At 39.2% G+C, this 17,065-nt stretch overlaps 1 protein-coding gene across 2 annotated transcripts in view; it reads left to right on the top strand.

Moving 5' to 3' along the window:
- The window catches only part of acox1 (acyl-CoA oxidase 1, palmitoyl), an 18,288-nt gene extending 2,789 nt beyond the window's left edge, over positions 1–15,499 (top strand). Inside the window, exons 2-14 of one of the 2 annotated variants that reach the window (XM_056372603.1) lie at positions 1–81; positions 1,415–1,575; positions 5,177–5,284; positions 5,521–5,640; positions 5,777–5,892; positions 6,406–6,575; positions 7,711–7,873; positions 8,966–9,156; positions 10,737–10,916; positions 11,451–11,556; positions 11,952–12,095; positions 12,926–13,132; positions 13,570–15,499. The exon at positions 1–81 is cut by the window's left edge and continues 79 nt beyond it. In XM_056372603.1, the coding sequence (XP_056228578.1) occupies positions 1–81; positions 1,415–1,575; positions 5,177–5,284; positions 5,521–5,640; positions 5,777–5,892; positions 6,406–6,575; positions 7,711–7,873; positions 8,966–9,156; positions 10,737–10,916; positions 11,451–11,556; positions 11,952–12,095; positions 12,926–13,132; positions 13,570–13,620 (1,798 nt within the window). In that variant the 3' untranslated portion in view covers positions 13,621–15,499. Of the gene's footprint in view, positions 82–1,414; positions 1,576–3,341; positions 3,503–5,176; positions 5,285–5,520; positions 5,641–5,776; positions 5,893–6,405; positions 6,576–7,710; positions 7,874–8,965; positions 9,157–10,736; positions 10,917–11,450; positions 11,557–11,951; positions 12,096–12,925; positions 13,133–13,569 lie in introns of both variants that reach the window. The other variant, XM_056372601.1, reaches the window with a different exon arrangement.
- The last annotated feature ends 1,566 nt before the right edge of the window (positions 15,500–17,065 follow it).

Below are 17,065 nucleotides of genomic sequence, written 5' to 3'. Positions count from 1 at the left end.
TGTTCGAAAAAGTGCCCAAATGATCCTGAAACTCAGAGAGTATGGCATTGCAGACCCAGAGGAGATCTACTGCTATAAGAGGTATGTGGTAAAAGAGTGGACATGTGACACAAAGTCAAATCTACTGTAAGTCCTTTGAAGTGCAAAAAAAACATCTCCAGTATTAAACTCCTGACAGATTTTGTTAAAAAAAATTCAGCTTATTGATTTGAATACTAGACCTGTCTGTTGTGGTACATGAATATTAGAGTTTTGTTACAAGGAGATATATTTCACATTTATGTATCGCATCACTAAAATCTAAACTAAAATGTTTAGCAAGAAAAGCATTGCCTTTGATAGTCCTTAATTTTGTTTGGTAAATAAACATGGAGTGGTTAAGTGCCTCAGGCATACAAAGAGTGTAACACTTCAGAAATAAAATATCAGTTATCAGAAGAGTAAGAAATTACTCCACAATTACAAAATATTCAGCCAAAAGCTAAAGCTGGCAAAGATAGTATGTACTCATTAATATATCCGTTACACTCACTATATGTGGTAGACATGTCACACCATTTGGCTGTAATGCCACTGACTACTTCGTAACTTTAATGGCACCATGACATGAGCACAGCATTAACAGTGGACTGGGTCAGGGGCATATGATGAGTCTTTGTACACAAGGTTGGTGGACTTTAACATGTTAAAAGTTACACAACTGTCCTGTAACTGTATCAAACAGCTAAACAATATGAGGGTTTATAAACAGTACAAAATTCAAATCACTTGCATTTGTTTTTTGGGAAAATGTGTGGTATAAATTGTAGATTGATGGACAATCTATGTAGCTGATTTTGGCCTCGAAAACAAACAGATACAGCTGGAGCAAAGTTCATCATGAGATTAAAACTGTGTCAGAGGGTGTGCCGCTTTCACCAGTTGTAAAATCTGATGCAATGTAATAGATCATCCTTTCAAGCATTTTTATTTGTTCATTTACTTTTACTTTTTTATTACTTTTACTATGCATGTTCCTAAAGTGCTCTCACTGGACACTGACAGTTTACAACTCACACAACAGCTACAGTTTTTATGTTACAGGACTTTTTTTTTTAGATTTTGGTCAAACTTTCAGTGTGCTTTGTTTCTTCTCTCTGTCGGTCTGTTTGATGTATACACAGTGGTTTTTTCACAGTCAGCGTTTTAATTGTGGCTGCTAGTAAAATGATAGAAGAGGATCACATTAATACCTGTTATACTTTGATTGTGGTGCCAGTTTATCTGGTCCTAATGCTGAAGTACTTCAACCAAATCACAGTGTCTTTCAGGGCATTCATAATGTAGTGAGTCAGCAAAAACATCAGTTTCACAATGTTTGAGTTACAGCAAGTGTGATTTTCAGTTGTGTATCCTATACTTTCCCTTCACCCAGTATGGTTTGTGGCAACCACCACGAGGCCATGGGGCTACACTTTGTCATGTTCACCCCGACCCTGTACAGCCAGTGTGACCATCAGCAGTCCAGGAAATGGTTACCTCTGGCAGACTCCTTCCAAGTCGTGGGCACATATGCCCAAACTGAGCTGGGTCACGGTCAGTCCTGGACTTAGCCCTTGACTTATTTACCTGATTGTTGTTTAAGGCCCTCAGATTATACAGAAAAGCACAAATTTGCATTCACAATTTTGAATCTTTAGCCACAAATATATATAGAGAAGGAAAAAAGGCCCATTTCAGCAGGACTCAAAAACTTCAGTACCAAGAATAGTTTTGGTGATTTGCTGTATGTGTTTGACAGATCCAAATCATGTAGAACATTCACAGTAGCTGCATGTGAACAGTATGTATTCTGACAATTGTGTTCATAACATTTTGTCCTAACAAGAGGTGGTAATTCCTGCTTTGTTAAGCACATGTAGCTGCGTTATTAACATCGCTCTTCTAGTGGTTGTCCCTTAATTAGTTTTGTTTCATCTGTTCCAAAATATATTCCTATCAACATTAGTTAGTTCTACTGCTTTCCTACTCACAACTCTCTCACTTCCTCTGTATGTAATGATTATTCACTGATGAGAAGCTTGTGCGCATTTTGATGGCTGTCTATTGATTGTGTTTCATCTTTTTACAAGTGACAGACTCAGTTTCTGATGAATTCTAATCAGTAATCAGTCTTAATTATCTAGTCTGTCTAGTGTGTGAATTAGTAGGTGATATAGACTGGTTACAAACTAGTCAGAACAAATTTTTATTTCCTTGAATCAAAAATAAGTGAAGTTACATTATGTGCTGCAGAAGTATGTGGTCTGGGATAGCGTAATGAGGCTGAGTTCTGAATGTGTCTTTGTAATCCGAGAGGTCGACAAATCTATGGTGTCAGAGAATGTAGGCCAAGCCAGCTATTGTTTGTTTCCTCTCTGTAACAAAGCCAAGTGGATGTTATTAATTTGTATTTCATCTGTGCAAAGCCACACTGAAAGTTTAGGACTGATGGCCCCCTCTTTAATCAACATGTTGGTCACCTGTGTTTTGGCAGGTTTGAGCCAACACTGGGCCAGAGTCACAGAGTATCATTTATGTCATCATCTAAAGTGTCCTTGATCACAACGTTCTCTCCTCGGGGTTGCAACAAATAATTATTTTCATTGTCGATTAGTCTTGCATTTTTCTTCACAATTAATCTCTTGTGAAAATGAACAGCTGAATCAATGTCTCACATTTCAGAACCTGGAATCATTATTTTTTGGCAGTTTTCCTTAAAAAATTAGTTGAACAATTAATCAGTTATCAAAAGAGTTACATAATAATTTTCTTTAATTCAACTCAGTGATGAATTGACTTTTCTTATTCACACTGTCATAGCCTGTTAGGCAGAGCAGCAGAGCCTACACTGAGAACAGGCTAAGACTAGACTAGGCTAAGTATTGTACATAACTTAAGTATTCAAACACATGTGGCAGGAGAATGTCAGCGATTCAGCTTCTAAAGTCAGATTTAAAAAAGTGTAAATAAGTTGAGTTTCGAGCCAAATTATGGCTGTATGATCAAATCAACCATTCCAATATGCATGACATGCTCACAAGCTGTTTTAATTTGTCTTTGTCACTTCCATCCTTCCTGGCACATCTTTATCTCTGTCCTCACTTTTTCTTTCTTTGAATCAATTCTTACCCATAACCCCTGCTGTGGACTTTTAAAAATATTTTATTCAACGTTCTCTCCTCAATCATCTGCACTTCACATTGGTTTAAACTTTCCATAATCTGGCTTCCATCAAAAATTCTCTATGCATCTCCCTCCTTGCCTCTTCCACTTTACCACCTGCTTTTCTTTTCCGTGCGCTCCTGTCCTGCGTGGCCTAGCTGTGTGCACCCCGACAGGCCAGAGCCCTTGGATCTTCACTTGGGGATGTTCCTGCCCACACTGCTCAACCAGGCCACCCCAGAGCAAATGGACCGTTACTTCATGCCTGCTTGGAACCTAGAGATCATCGGCACCTACGCACAGACTGAGATGGGCCACGGTAAAATGAACAGAGCAGTCAAATCTATCAGGCTGGTTTGCACAAGGCAGCGTTTTGTTTTGTTGTTGTTGTTGTTTTTTTTAAGACTGAAGCGAACTGAAGCCAAACTGTTGGCTTGGCTTTATCTTTGTCATTGCCGATAGACCCCAACACTGTGCCGTAATAACAATGTAGACTGATGCTACATTTTTAAGATTTTGATAATTACTTTAACAAATGTGAAGGTAATTAGCAGAAGTTTATTTTTCTAACATGGATTTGTACTAAACCTCCATTAATAATTGTCTGAGGAAATTTGTTTGTCCAACAGCAAAACATTTTTAACATCCTTCCCATCATTTGTTTTGGATATAGGATATAGGATTGTAGGAAAAGCTATACAAGTGTGCAGACAGGTTGTAAAGGAATCCCAAATTTAACTTATTTTCTAAACTGCCCTTAACAAACTGTGTGTAAACACCACTTTGTCGAGGACAGTTGGTCGAATATTTGATAAGCTGAAACAGGTGAATTATTTTCTACCGCTTTGACTGTTTGTGTCAGTTGACCCACTGGACAAGTATAAAGTTATAATAGATGGATAAAAAAATGTACACCAATAATATATAAATATAAATGAAATATAAAAATCAAAGGAAATGGTGGCCAAACAACTGTTAAAATAAGCCCAGTTTGTACAAAATGTGATTTTCCTTCCTGTTTGATGCCCAAAGCTCTGGAATAGAGTTTGTCACTAGCCGTTTTGCCCCCTGATGACCAGCCTGCACCAGATAGCTGTCATTGACAAATTACCTTTCTTCTTCTCTTACCAGCCCTTTTATGTTTTTAGACAGAAATATTGCCTTTACTAACCATCTTTGATTCATTTCATGATGATTTCATTGTGTTTTGGGGTTTTCTGTCTGTACGTCCATCCCATTCTTGTGAACATGATATTTCATGAACGGGAACTCATAACTCAAGAATTCATACCCTAATCAATTGCAACTGGGCTGCTTGGCAGAGGCATACAACTGTGAGGTGGTAATTCTAGTTGTATATGTGTTTTTGCATGGGTTGGGATCTGTCTTTGCCTGCAGATCAGTATAGCAACATGCATTCCAGCTTGAATAGTCCATTCACACTGAAAACTGATTAGGAAACCCACCATATACAACCCCATGTGGACCCGTTTTGTCTGTCAAAGGCATGCCGTAGATACAGCATGAGGTGAATCAATCTTGAAATGTGATTGTTACATATTCTTCTTTAGATCTGTCAAACACCTACACAAAGCACTGCTTTGCTCCTTTATGTTGGATGTATGTTTGTGACTTCATCCATTTTTTATTTCAAGTGTTCAAATACCAATTTATGCAAATTTCAAACTCTAAAGGGCTAAACGTATTTTTTATCCATTATCCAATTGATGTTTTGAGTTTGAAGTTTTTTTTGCTTGTGTGATATATATTCTGTATTATTAATTGATTCATCTTCAGTCTCTTCGTGTCACTTTAATGTTAGTGGTTAGTTCTGTGATTAATGCCATTTGTGAACATGCTTGAGAGAATAATATCTTAATGTCTCACGCCATTGCTGAGTAATCATTCATTTTTGCTTTTCAACTGTGTACTCTGTATGTGTGTGTTCTGTCTGTATGCGTTTGGTGGGCTATGATATGCTGTCTTTCTCAAGGCACGCACCTCAGAGGGCTGGAGACCACCGCCACATATGATCCAGCCACACAGGAGTTTGTCCTGAACAGTCCCACTGTCAGTTCCATCAAATGGTGGCCTGGAGGACGTAAGTACTTTCACAGTTAATTGACCAAACAGAGTTATTTTACAGCCTGGAATTTGGATAGTATCACAATTCCTATAGTATAAATAAGGACTTAAATGATGAATAAGATTATTTGATGTAACATTTTCCTCAAGATGTTACAATGTTTTTTTTTCTCATTTCTGTTTCAGGCTTAGAAAACCTGACTGACATTCAGAATAAACTATTTTTAACCCTGTCACTCTCTCTCTTTCCAGTTGGAAAGACCTCAAACCATGCCATAGTCCTAGCCCAGCTTTATACTCAGGGAAATTGCCATGGTCTGCACGCTTTCATCGTGCCCATCCGTGACATGAACACACATGAACCCCTGCCAGGTAATTGCAACATTTCTCTGGATGTGGTGTTTGTGGTAAAGTCAGTCTTCAATAACTTCCTGTCTGTGTGTCACATTTCCTGTCTGGATCTGACTTTTTGACATTCCTACTTACTATTTTTCTCTGTGTCTCTTAGGTATTGTGGTTGGAGATATCGGCCCCAAGTTTGGCTTTAATGAAGTTGACAATGGCTTTCTGAAACTAGAGAATGTACGAATCCCACGGGAGAACATGCTGATGAAATATGCCAAGGTGACGTGCCATTATTTGAGTCGCTTCTATAAACAGCATGGGTTTTACTAGAGTTGTTTGGGTTTAGAAACATTTTAGGTTGATTAGATAGTTCTTATTTTCTGAGGTTTGGTCTTTTACAAAAGGAATACTGGCAGTGCTATTACAGCAAAGCTCTTTTGATGGTTGTGTTTCCACCACTGCCTGTCTGCTTGATATTAATGTGTGTTTTGTTTACCAATAGGGAATGACTGTTGCATTGTATATACAAGCTTTTTTGTCAAAGAAATGGAAGAAGTACCACTAATAGATTAGATTTTTCCTTTGCCACGAATAAAACATCAGTTTTTCGTGGCAAAGGAAAAATCTAAAAACTGATGTTTTATTCGTGTTAATATATCTTGATTTCATTGTGTCAGAATACTGCAGGATGTTTAGTGAGTAATGGTGTGTATGTATGTAGCATATTGCATTTAGAGTGTGACTTTTTCTCCCTAAGCATCTCCTCTCACAATGACTCTGACTTGCCACTAGGTGGAGCCAGATGGAACCTATGTGAAGCCACCAAGTGCAAAGCTGACCTACGGCACCATGGTGTTCATCCGCTCCATGATTGTAGGTGAATCAGCTCGGGCCCTCTCCAAGTCCTGCACGATTGCCATCCGCTACAGTTCTGTTCGACACCAGTCTGAACTTCGGCCGGGGTCAGTCAGTACAAAAGAATATTTTGACATATATAATGACACTTCAGCAAACAGCTACACAAACGCTGTATGGCTCATAGAAGTTACAAGTAAAAACAAGACTAGGTCTAAACCTAGTATGGTGTGGTCAAGGTGTTAAGTTGAGGAAGTTGAAAACTGTCGTGGTCGTATTTGCACTCTGCCTAATGTCACCCGGTTTCAGCTCATTACCTGTTTGCATCTCTCTACCCTCTGTGCTCACATAAACAGTATTTTATTTGTTCTCATTTACATTATTTTTCTGTTTATGGTATCAGACAACCGAACAAGTATGAAATGGTGACTGAAATGCAGCCCACATGAATTAAAGACAAGGACTGTGATGTGGTTTCGGCTATATTTACTTGTAAAATGATTGCTCGACAGAATAAAAATGTATTTCCGCTTCCATGCAGCTCCTGAGAAGCTGGGAAAACAGGGTGGCTGGGTGACTTGCTATAACAAGAGGAGTAGCCTACAGTTGGCACCCATACACAGTCCACCCATATACTTTCTTTATACCTAGTCTTATTTGGAAAAGCAAATCTCTAAATCTAGCAATAAATGAGCTACTTGGCAACACTGCAGGCTGTAAACAAACCACCCTAAATAGAAATAGTTTGCGCCAAATCCTTTTGAAAGAGCAACAGCCAATGGGTAAACTCCAACTCAGTCACATGGCATTCGGCTGACCAATGATGGACATGTGATCGGTCAGTCAGGGACATTCGTAATTATAAGGCTGGTTCTGTGTTGCAGTCAAGCCAACAAACACAACAGTTCATGCATGGACAAGTGACAGGTCCGAAATTATTAATGAATTATTTTACTTCTACTACCACAAAAGTTGGCAGCACCAGAAAAAATTGTTGCCATGATGGAAAAAACATTTGTGAGAAAAAGTCTCAAATGATAGAATGACAAACTGTGAATGTGTTACTGTATTTAACCAAATTCTTGGCTCTTGGTTCACAAATAGCTACATAATTGCACAGCAAATGGAAATACCATTGGTTTTGTAATGATTTGATCTCTCACCACATGCTCTTGAATGAAAGGGAAATACAACCTTTTATGACATAATGAAAAATCAAACCTGTGTGTTTCTGTTCCACAGAGAGCCAGAGCCGCAGATCCTCGACTACCAGACGCAGCAATACAAGCTGTTCCCTCTTCTGGCTATGTCCTATGCCTTCACTTTTGTTGGCCAGTATATGAGGCAGACCTACCACCGCATCACTGGAGACATCAACCAGGGGGACTTCAGTGAACTACCTGAGGTACTGACCCTGATATACACATGTAGGATGTGATCTAAGCTTGATGATGACAGATTGACTGATGGTGACACATACTGACCGACGAGGTGATAGATTAGTCTCAGTCTTTCAAACTATTTTTGGGGGTGGTGTAAACCAACCAAGTGTGTGGTACAAGCAAACACCTATTTAATCATTTAAACTCCAGATAGGTTTGTTTACTGACACCATTGCTAGCTTGGTCAGCCAGCAAGAAAACAGGCCCAGCTTTCAAGTACTACAATTATTCTCCTCATAGACTGACTCTACTGGCTTCGACCCCTCTGTCCCCTGACCTGTTGGCCGCCTATCTGATTACACTTTCTTAAAATGATAGCAGTCAGTTTTTTTGGGACACTTAAGAGCTGTAACTTCACTGAATTCACAATATGTCTTAATGTAAATTTTTTTTAATTAACTACTTTATATATCAGCGTTCTACATACTGAATTCATACCTCATGGCCATGACATGGCCTGACTGACTTTCTCATATTTTAGTCAGGTCAAGTGATTTTTTTCACACATAAACCTCAATAATCCATATTTGCAACATAATCAGTTTTATGCTGTGCATGCACAATACTTGTTAAACAGTTGCTTAGCTTACAGTGACATAAGTAAAGCTATAATATAATTTTATGATAGAAAGGATGCATTGTAGAGTGCAAAAATTTGGTTGAAGTCAACTATCTAAGAAATGACACTTGTGTTTTTTATGACTGAGCACCAAGGAGAAGAACTAGCTTTTCAGTTTCATCTCTGTGCCTTGAAAGGTGCACAGATAGCAACCCAATGTACCCAATGTTTTAGCTCCCAGTTAATATAAATTAGTTTTTATTCATCTAAATATTTACTGAAATACTCTAGCCTATAGCAATATTAGAAATCAGCCATCCATGGCTAATTCTAGTGCATACATAAATGTAAATAAGTGTGTGTGCTCTGGTTTACATCATTCTATATTTTAAAACCTCTGGGTCATTTATTTATTTGTTTGCTTGCTTGATGATCTTTTAAATATAATTAGACTTGCAGGAAACTATTTCCAATCTCTTTGCCCTTCAATCTACAGCTCCATGCTCTGTCTGCGGGTCTGAAGGCCTTCACCACGTGGGCAACCAATGCTGGAATTGAAGTGTGCCGCATGTCGTGTGGTGGCCATGGCTACTCTCGCAGCAGTGCCTTGCCTGACATTTACGTCGAGTTCACCCCTACCTGCACTTATGAGGGTGAGAACACAGTAATGATGCTGCAGACTGCAAGGTACGTCATCACACAGAAATAGATGACCACAAATGTGACACCTTACATGCACCATAGTTCACAGCCCATTAAGCTCTCCACCCATTGCTGACACAAACACACAATACAAACGTTTTGTTATTGGTACTATGATGTCAGAGTGCTCATACAGTTGGAGGTATATAATTATTTTACTTAACTTTTGCTGTAAGTTGAAACACTTTCCCTTATGAAAACCCTTCATCAGTACAGGTACTTAAACACACCATCTCCCATCGTTTTTGTCACACGCCTAAATAGACAAAGAGCAAAACAGAGACACATTCAGACATAAACGTGCGCCCACACAGCTGTCCTACCATATCACTAATGCAGGCGACACACTCGCACTCCTCCCACAGCAAAAACAAACACGGGTCACATTTTATAACCCTAAATAATATTCATGGTGTGGTATCAGTAGCACTATAAAGGTCAGCAGTTCTGTTTCTGAATTTCTATTTGCTTTATTTGGAGGAATGTATTGTGAAGTGTGAGCAGTTCTTGAATTGTTCAATTACACAGTGAGCTTATTCCTGAACATGAAGTACACATGAAGGCCAAAGGTATTGTGAATGGGAATTAATGAATAGGTTGATATATGAAACCAGACTTGGATGGGGATTAGTAAAAACAGGTTGCACAAGTCTAGAAAGGCATGGGAATATGTGGTGGTTTACTGTGATCACTTTCATGTGAAGACCTAGTGGGGGTGTGAACAGTATAGTGTGTTGTTTCCAAACATGCCTACTGTTTATGTTTAACTTAATGCCTTATCTACAACCCTTAAACAACATCACTATTGAAACTGATGTAGGTGTTAAACATCAGCTTTGGAGGTGTAGCACAATATCTGACTTTCCTAACTCATCACTTCACACTGATGATGAACATCATGAAAGTCATGTGGGAAGAATTGAAGTGGAAAAGAAAGTGATGCCAATTTCTTAACAAGAACCAGAATAAATATTGCATTTGGGTATAGCATGATTTGAACACTCAAAGAGTTCAGTAGCTAGCTCATGCACTAGGGCTGTCACTTTAAAAAAAAAAAAAATCAAGATCAAACGAATTGGAAATGACCTGCAATTTGCTCTCAATAAAACAACGTTTAAAAAAAGAAATGTGCCGCACTGTTCATTCAGTGAAACTCAAAGTCTCAAAGTGCTAGATTAACATAGAACACAAAGTACAACAGACAACAGGAGGGAGCGCTGACACCTTTGAATTGCAAATGTAGCAAGGTAAAACATGGAACCGATAGTCAAGCAAAACAGTCCGTCATTATTTCTCATATTATTTACCAGAAACACATGTGTATCAACATGATCTGGATCAAGTTCGGCTCTTGTTATTCACGATATTACGTGCCGATGGTCTGATGCGCTTATGGAGATTGCAGCCTACGTTTCTAACAGCTCAAAGCAGCTTGAATTATTAACTTTTAACCCCACAATTGAACGAATGTTCGAATTTCGAATAAAAAGTGACGACCCTATCATGCACCCATGTTTAACTGTGTAGCCCTCACCTGTGTGCATCCTCTACTTTTGTCTGTACAGATACCTGGTGAAGAGCTACCGGCAGGCTAAGAACGGCCAGCAGCTGAGTGGCATCGTGTCTTACCTGAATGAAGCAGAGTATCGGAGGGTGCAGCCCCAGCCGGTCGCTGCTAGACCAACTGTGGTCGACATTAATGACCTGGCGAGTCTGGTTGAGGTCTACAAACTACGAGCTGCCATGTAAGAGACAAAAGCAGTAAAGAAAAAAGTGACCTGAAGTGAAATACTTGCACTGTGTTCTGTGTTTTCAATTCTGGTTTAATTATTTAATGTTTTTTACTGTAATTGTGATCGTGCCTAGAGAGAGGAGGGATAGAAAGCAGACACACTGTCTGCTGCTGTGTGGGGCCCCCCCGCCCCCCGTCCCCCGTGTCTCAGGTGTTGTTGTTGGCCAAAGCTTCAGCTGTCAACATTAATGACACTGATAGTCTAGTCAGTGTCTGCCTAAATCTGCTGAGGCCCATATTTCTGCCTTTGTCCTTTTCTCTGTCTGGTATGATATACTGCTCTGACTATATCCATGGATACTGTCAGCATTAGTAAGATCTAAATTCATTTAGCAGTCAGTGTCAGCTCTGTGGGGAGCACAAACAGCGGGTAAACCAGTCTGTTGGAGAGGGACAAATTGTAGCCTGCCAGTTGAGACATCAGAGGAACAAAAGGAGAACTGTGTTAGAAGTAATTTTTTAATGCAGATTATGTGTGTGTTTGTAGCCTAGTAGAGATGGCAGCTAAGAGCATCCAACAGGAGTTGCAGCGCAGGAAGAGCCAGGAGGACGCCTGGAACAACAGTGCTATCGACCTGGTCAGAGCCTCAGATGTAAGTTCAGGTTGTGTGCGTGTGTGCGTGTGTGTGTGTGTGAATTTTAAAATGAATTATACCTAACCTTACACCAGAAGTCAGCATACTGTAACAGGCATGGCTAAAGCATCTCAGCCAACCTTTTAATATTGTCCTAGGGGCAGAGGTAATGTAAGCTGACAAATTGTCTAAAATTAGATTCTCTGCATCAGTTTATCATTGTATTATCTTTTTATATATCTCATCAAGACATTATGTGATCATTACATAGTAGTTTTAAGGTTTCCTCTAGTTTGCAAGCTCAAAGCCTGCTCACATACATCCTATTTCTAATATTTCTGTTCCTTTCTTTCCTATTTGTCACGCTGAGTCTCTTTCATTCATCTACATGTGCTTCTGTTTTTTGTCTCCAGGCCCACTGTCACTACGTTGTAGTGAAGCTCTTTACTGATAAGCTGGGGGAGATTGGCGACACAGCCATACACTCAGTGCTGTCAACCCTGGCTCTACTCTACGCCCTGCATGGCATCACACAAAACTCTGGAGACTTCTTACAGGTCAGAAAAATCAGAACATGTAGAACCAATATGGTCACAGTCAGTGGCTGAGCTTATTACACATATTACAGACATATTGTGCAAATCTGCTCCAGTTATTTGTGTACTCCTTGTACTGTTGGTCTGTCCGTTTCTCTGTCAGTTTCCCTATGAAAAAACAGCCTCAATTGCCCCTTTGTCTTGGAGTTAACAAAATGGGGTCTTTGTGTGTTGGATCTGTGTGTCTGGTTAGCTGTCGTCTTTTCTGCTGTGTAAATAAAAGAAATGAAATTTAATTTTATGAACATTGAATTTAAATGAAATACTAGAGACCATCTTGCAATGGGATCACACCAGCTGTTACACCCATCAAGATGTTGATGTTCCGACCCACAAGAACTCAGTAGTCATTACTACATTGTTATTAGTACTCAGTAGTCACGGATTGAACCACACCCGTCTCGAACTTGACCTTCATTTTGAGCTGAACTAAAGTTTTGTGGCTGCATTTTACAAAGTTGTGACGCTACCACAGTGACAATAATCTGCCCGCAGTCAGACAGACAAACAGATTAAACAAAGTACTCAAAACCACCTCTGTGGTAGTTGCTGCTACAGTAGGTGTCTCCAGGACCACATTTTGCCGTGATGACACACACACACACGCACAAACTCACAAGGTGGAAACCATTCCAGTCCCACTGTCGCGGCTGGTAATATGACTTCATGCTTGCTCTGAAATCTGCATGGACAACCTACTATGTCTCTTGTATGTTTACTCACTGCTTGCACACCTGAGTGAGGTCCAGCTGCATGTTTTCATCTACAGCTCCCATCTTTTTCTTTTTCAGGCTGGACTACTGACTGTGCCCCAGGTGCTGCTGATGTCTGTTCGTATTAAGGAGCTGCTGTCTCAGCTGAGGCCCAATGCTGTGGCGCTGGTAGATGCCTTTGATGTCCACGACAAGAAGCTGAACTCGGTCCTGGGACGATATGATGGAAACGTCTATGAGCACTTGTTTGACTGGGCTCGCCGCTCACCCCTGAACTCCACAGAGGTCAGTCAGGGTCACCAAAGTAAAATAATATTAATGACAATGAGTTTAATGAGTTTCAGTAAATTAGTATTTTCAAATGTTCTTAGCTAATTTATGTGTTATATCTGTTGACAAGAGAAGCAGTTTGATATGGCAGGGGCAGTAGTTTTATGCAGTGATAGCTTTATTGTTTGGTGGTTTGATTGACACCATTAATGTTTTGATATGTATGGATGTATATTGTGAAAACTAGCTAACAGTTAAAGTAATTTTTATTTTTGTAGGACTTTAATGTTCGCGTATTATGACTGAGATATGCTGCATCAAGACAGTCTAGATAGGTTCATGTTAAGTTTGTCAGTTACATGAACAAAAATAGCTTTCTTTGCTTTGCTTTTTTTCTCCCCTGGCCTTGCTCATTATTTAAATAAATGCCCCATACCTTCTTTCTGTCACAGGTACATGAATCCTTCCACAAGTACCTGAAGCCCCTGCGGTCCAAACTGTGAGCTGACCCTTGAACCTTCATTCCTGGCTCGGACCCTTCAACTCTGCTTGTATAGGCACAACCATAGCAGTAATAACCCATCATATCCAATCCATGATGGTCCTCACTCACCATCAGCAGCTGGTTTTTCCCAGTATGAAAGAATCTAGACTTCCCTACTCTACTCACTATCTCTCTGTGGGCAATCAGCCTCTCTAATGGCCATCGTATACTGACACGCTTGTCCTCTTGGGTGAGAATTTTGGACAACAAAGGGTGTAAAACCAAGAGTGAACAACCTTAAACAATCTGAAGTTTATTAGAAAGAAAAGGGGAATGGATACAAAACCATGAATTAAAGTTATATCTTAAACTCTCTAATGAAGTCAATATTTTGAGGCCAAAAAAACAGCTCTAAGAATTCTGAATATTAATCAAGCATTTCCAGTTTTCGTTGCCATGTTTTCTGTAGAGAAATTCCATTGTGTGCCTGATGGCTCCTCTGTGTGAGCCAGCCAGTCAGGATGGATTTGCCATCTCTTTTTTTCCCCCCAACAAGACCAGAATGTTATTATGAATGTTACATAATGTTCGAGCGAACAAACCAACAGCAAAATCAGTTTTGGTTGTTTCCCCTGACTACAAGGACCAACATGCTAATAGACATTGTACTGTTCGTCATAATAGTTGTTAGAGAGGCTTTAATTGTCCATGACTGTAGGTATCAACAAAAAAATTCACAAGGATGAACTTTTCCTCTTCACAAGTCTGCGGCCTAGCAGATTAGAACAGAAATCAAACAGAAACATCAAGTGAAGATTAAAATTATTCCCCTGTAAAATACTCTGGGTTAGGGTTAGGGTTAGGTGATAATACCACTTTGAAGCTTCTGCTACATAAAACCTCTTAAGATACTAGAGTAATAAGATTTTAATTACTATTTTGAGTATCAAACACTCAACCCCAGGAGGCTAGAAAGGTAGCTGTTTGTGTAGGTAGTTTCTTCCTTTTCTTCCTCATTGTCTGTGTGTCCACATGAATTTTGAATATGTTTGTGTCACAGCAAGCTTTTGGCAGAAAATGGTCCAAGATGAAGTATGTCAAGTGTGTGAGAAGCACCTGTGAGGACAGGTAATATGAATTTCTGACAGTTATTGAGTGTTTAATGAAGCCACGTATGCACTGTATATGTGCATTAGTATTCCCCCTCCCTGCTGTGTGGGGTCGATATAAAGAAAGGTTACACCTCTGCCAACACCTGCATGGATTCTTTTTTAAAAGTTTTCAATCAAGTGCATTTCATACTACAAACTTTCAATACATCTATTGTTAAAATGCTGTGATGTTCCAACATGATTGAAATATGTGCAAACTGGATGACTTTTTCAGTATCACTGCTCCCCTATTTTTGTTATTACAGTTTCAGAATTGGTGGATTTATGTTTTTGGTTTATGTCAGCCTGCTGTAATTTATTTTTCTCTGTCATCAATCAAGTAGGTACTGAGGCTGGTGAATAAAAGTAGCAACATAACTACACAACATAAACTTTTATGAGATTTTGTGACTGATGAAAAGGGGGAACTTTAATCTAAAGTCTCACTGTGAACTGTAAAGATGATTTGTATGATAAATTTGTGCCTGAGGAAGCTTTCTTTCCCTAATCAAACTAATTGAGAATGTTCTCAAAAAGGTTCATAGCATTTCATTTCTGTATTTACACAGACTTTTAATCAGTTGACACAATATAACCTTATGTAATGACTCAGTTGTTTATTAAGCATATTTCAGTGATAATTTGTCGACATGTTTTCTTGAATAACATTGATTTTAAACAATGTCATTTTAACAGTTGGTAAATAATTTGACCTGTAATTTATATTAATAAAAAATTAAATGATCAGTGCGTTGTGTTCATCTGTCTGAACCCTGTGGTTAACCAGCTTGAATTGATTTTCATGTCCACTAAAGAAACCCTTGAATTTGAACATTTGAGTATAAGTGGTTAAATTTCACAATGTGTATTCAGTTGCCTGTACAATTAAAATTATTTTGTCCCTTCTTTGCTTCCATACATTATGAGATAACACTGCTGTCTATACATGTAAATCGTTACTAGAGAACTGCTTTAAAGTTGCACAGTAAAAAAATTAAGTACCAAAGAAGTTGGTTAGTATGGTCATCGTAGACCTGACTGATTCTCTGGTAAACTACTTATATATGAACTAAACATAAGTGTGCACTGAAAACATTTCACTTGTATCTGAATATTTATTCAAAATTGTACATTTCTGTACACAAATTCACACTCTCAAGTAGTTACAAAACTGTTGTGAGCCCAAATACTCACATTTGTCAGTCACATCCTGTAGATGCAAACCATCTTCTGTATTTTCCTTAGAAAGTGGTGCAAAAACACACATGCGTAAAAATATGTGAATCATATCATTGTCACATAAGAGTTACGTCCTATTCTCAGTAGGTGGTGCTGAGACTGTAGTGTAATATTATGCAGATGTCTTCATTGTGAGACTGTCATCAAACCTGAAATTTGGGGAAGATTGGACAAAGAATCATAGAGTTATAACCACCTCCTATATTTCCATTCGGTGGCGCTATGATTATGGCTAAATCTGGGCATGTAAATGTGTTAATTGCGGGAGTCTCATCAAACCTATATCGTTGTGGCCTGTTTGGACCTTTGGACACTGCATGCTGGAGTTATAGCAACTTCCTGTTTCCCAGCGAAGGATCGAAATCCCCCTTGCCACCACGGGCTGGTCGTTTGACGTAAACTCAAAAGCTCTGCACTGTAGTATTGCACTGGTCTGAAGATGAGAATAAAGCAACAATGATCTTGGAATTGGACAATATGTCATGGACATAAAGCCACTTCCTATTTCATATTTAACTTCCCACAAGAGCCACGCGCTTAAGTGAAAACTCAAAATTGACATCCATGAAGCATCAGCATCTTCAACAAATTATTTTCTTACCTTTTTTTTGACGCCCAGGTCAACTCTCTAGGAATAATAAATGAAAAAGTAGATCATAACATTATAATATTGCCATGAGGTGTCATGGTATGAATACTACTAAATATGGACATATAGGTCTGTTCAGGCCGGGAGTCTTATCATACATAGAGATTTTGGACCAGTTGGGACAATGTGTGCTGGAGTTGTAGCGAGTTGAATTTTCATGGCGATGGATCGAAATTCGCTTTGCCGCCATGGGCAGGCTGTTCCGCAAAAAGTCACAGTTTTAACTACAGTGCATCACCAACTTCTTTAGCATTTCCTGAACATGTTTGGGTCAAGATTCGATGAACCTGCTTGGAGAAGTATATCCAAGTGTAGGACATGACTCTCCCTGTTTCCACAAGGGGGCGCTATGAGTATCACTGAATATGAGTACATGAGTTTGTTCAGGCCAGGAATCACACACAGAAAGTTTGGTGCCTATAAAA

The sequence above is a fragment of the Seriola aureovittata genome, chromosome 3 (assembly GCF_021018895.1).
Source record: "Seriola aureovittata isolate HTS-2021-v1 ecotype China chromosome 3, ASM2101889v1, whole genome shotgun sequence".
Classification (NCBI taxonomy): Eukaryota; Metazoa; Chordata; class Actinopteri; order Carangiformes; family Carangidae; genus Seriola; species Seriola aureovittata.
Note: the sequence above shows the minus strand (reverse complement) of the source record. Positions and strands in the feature narration are given on the sequence as shown.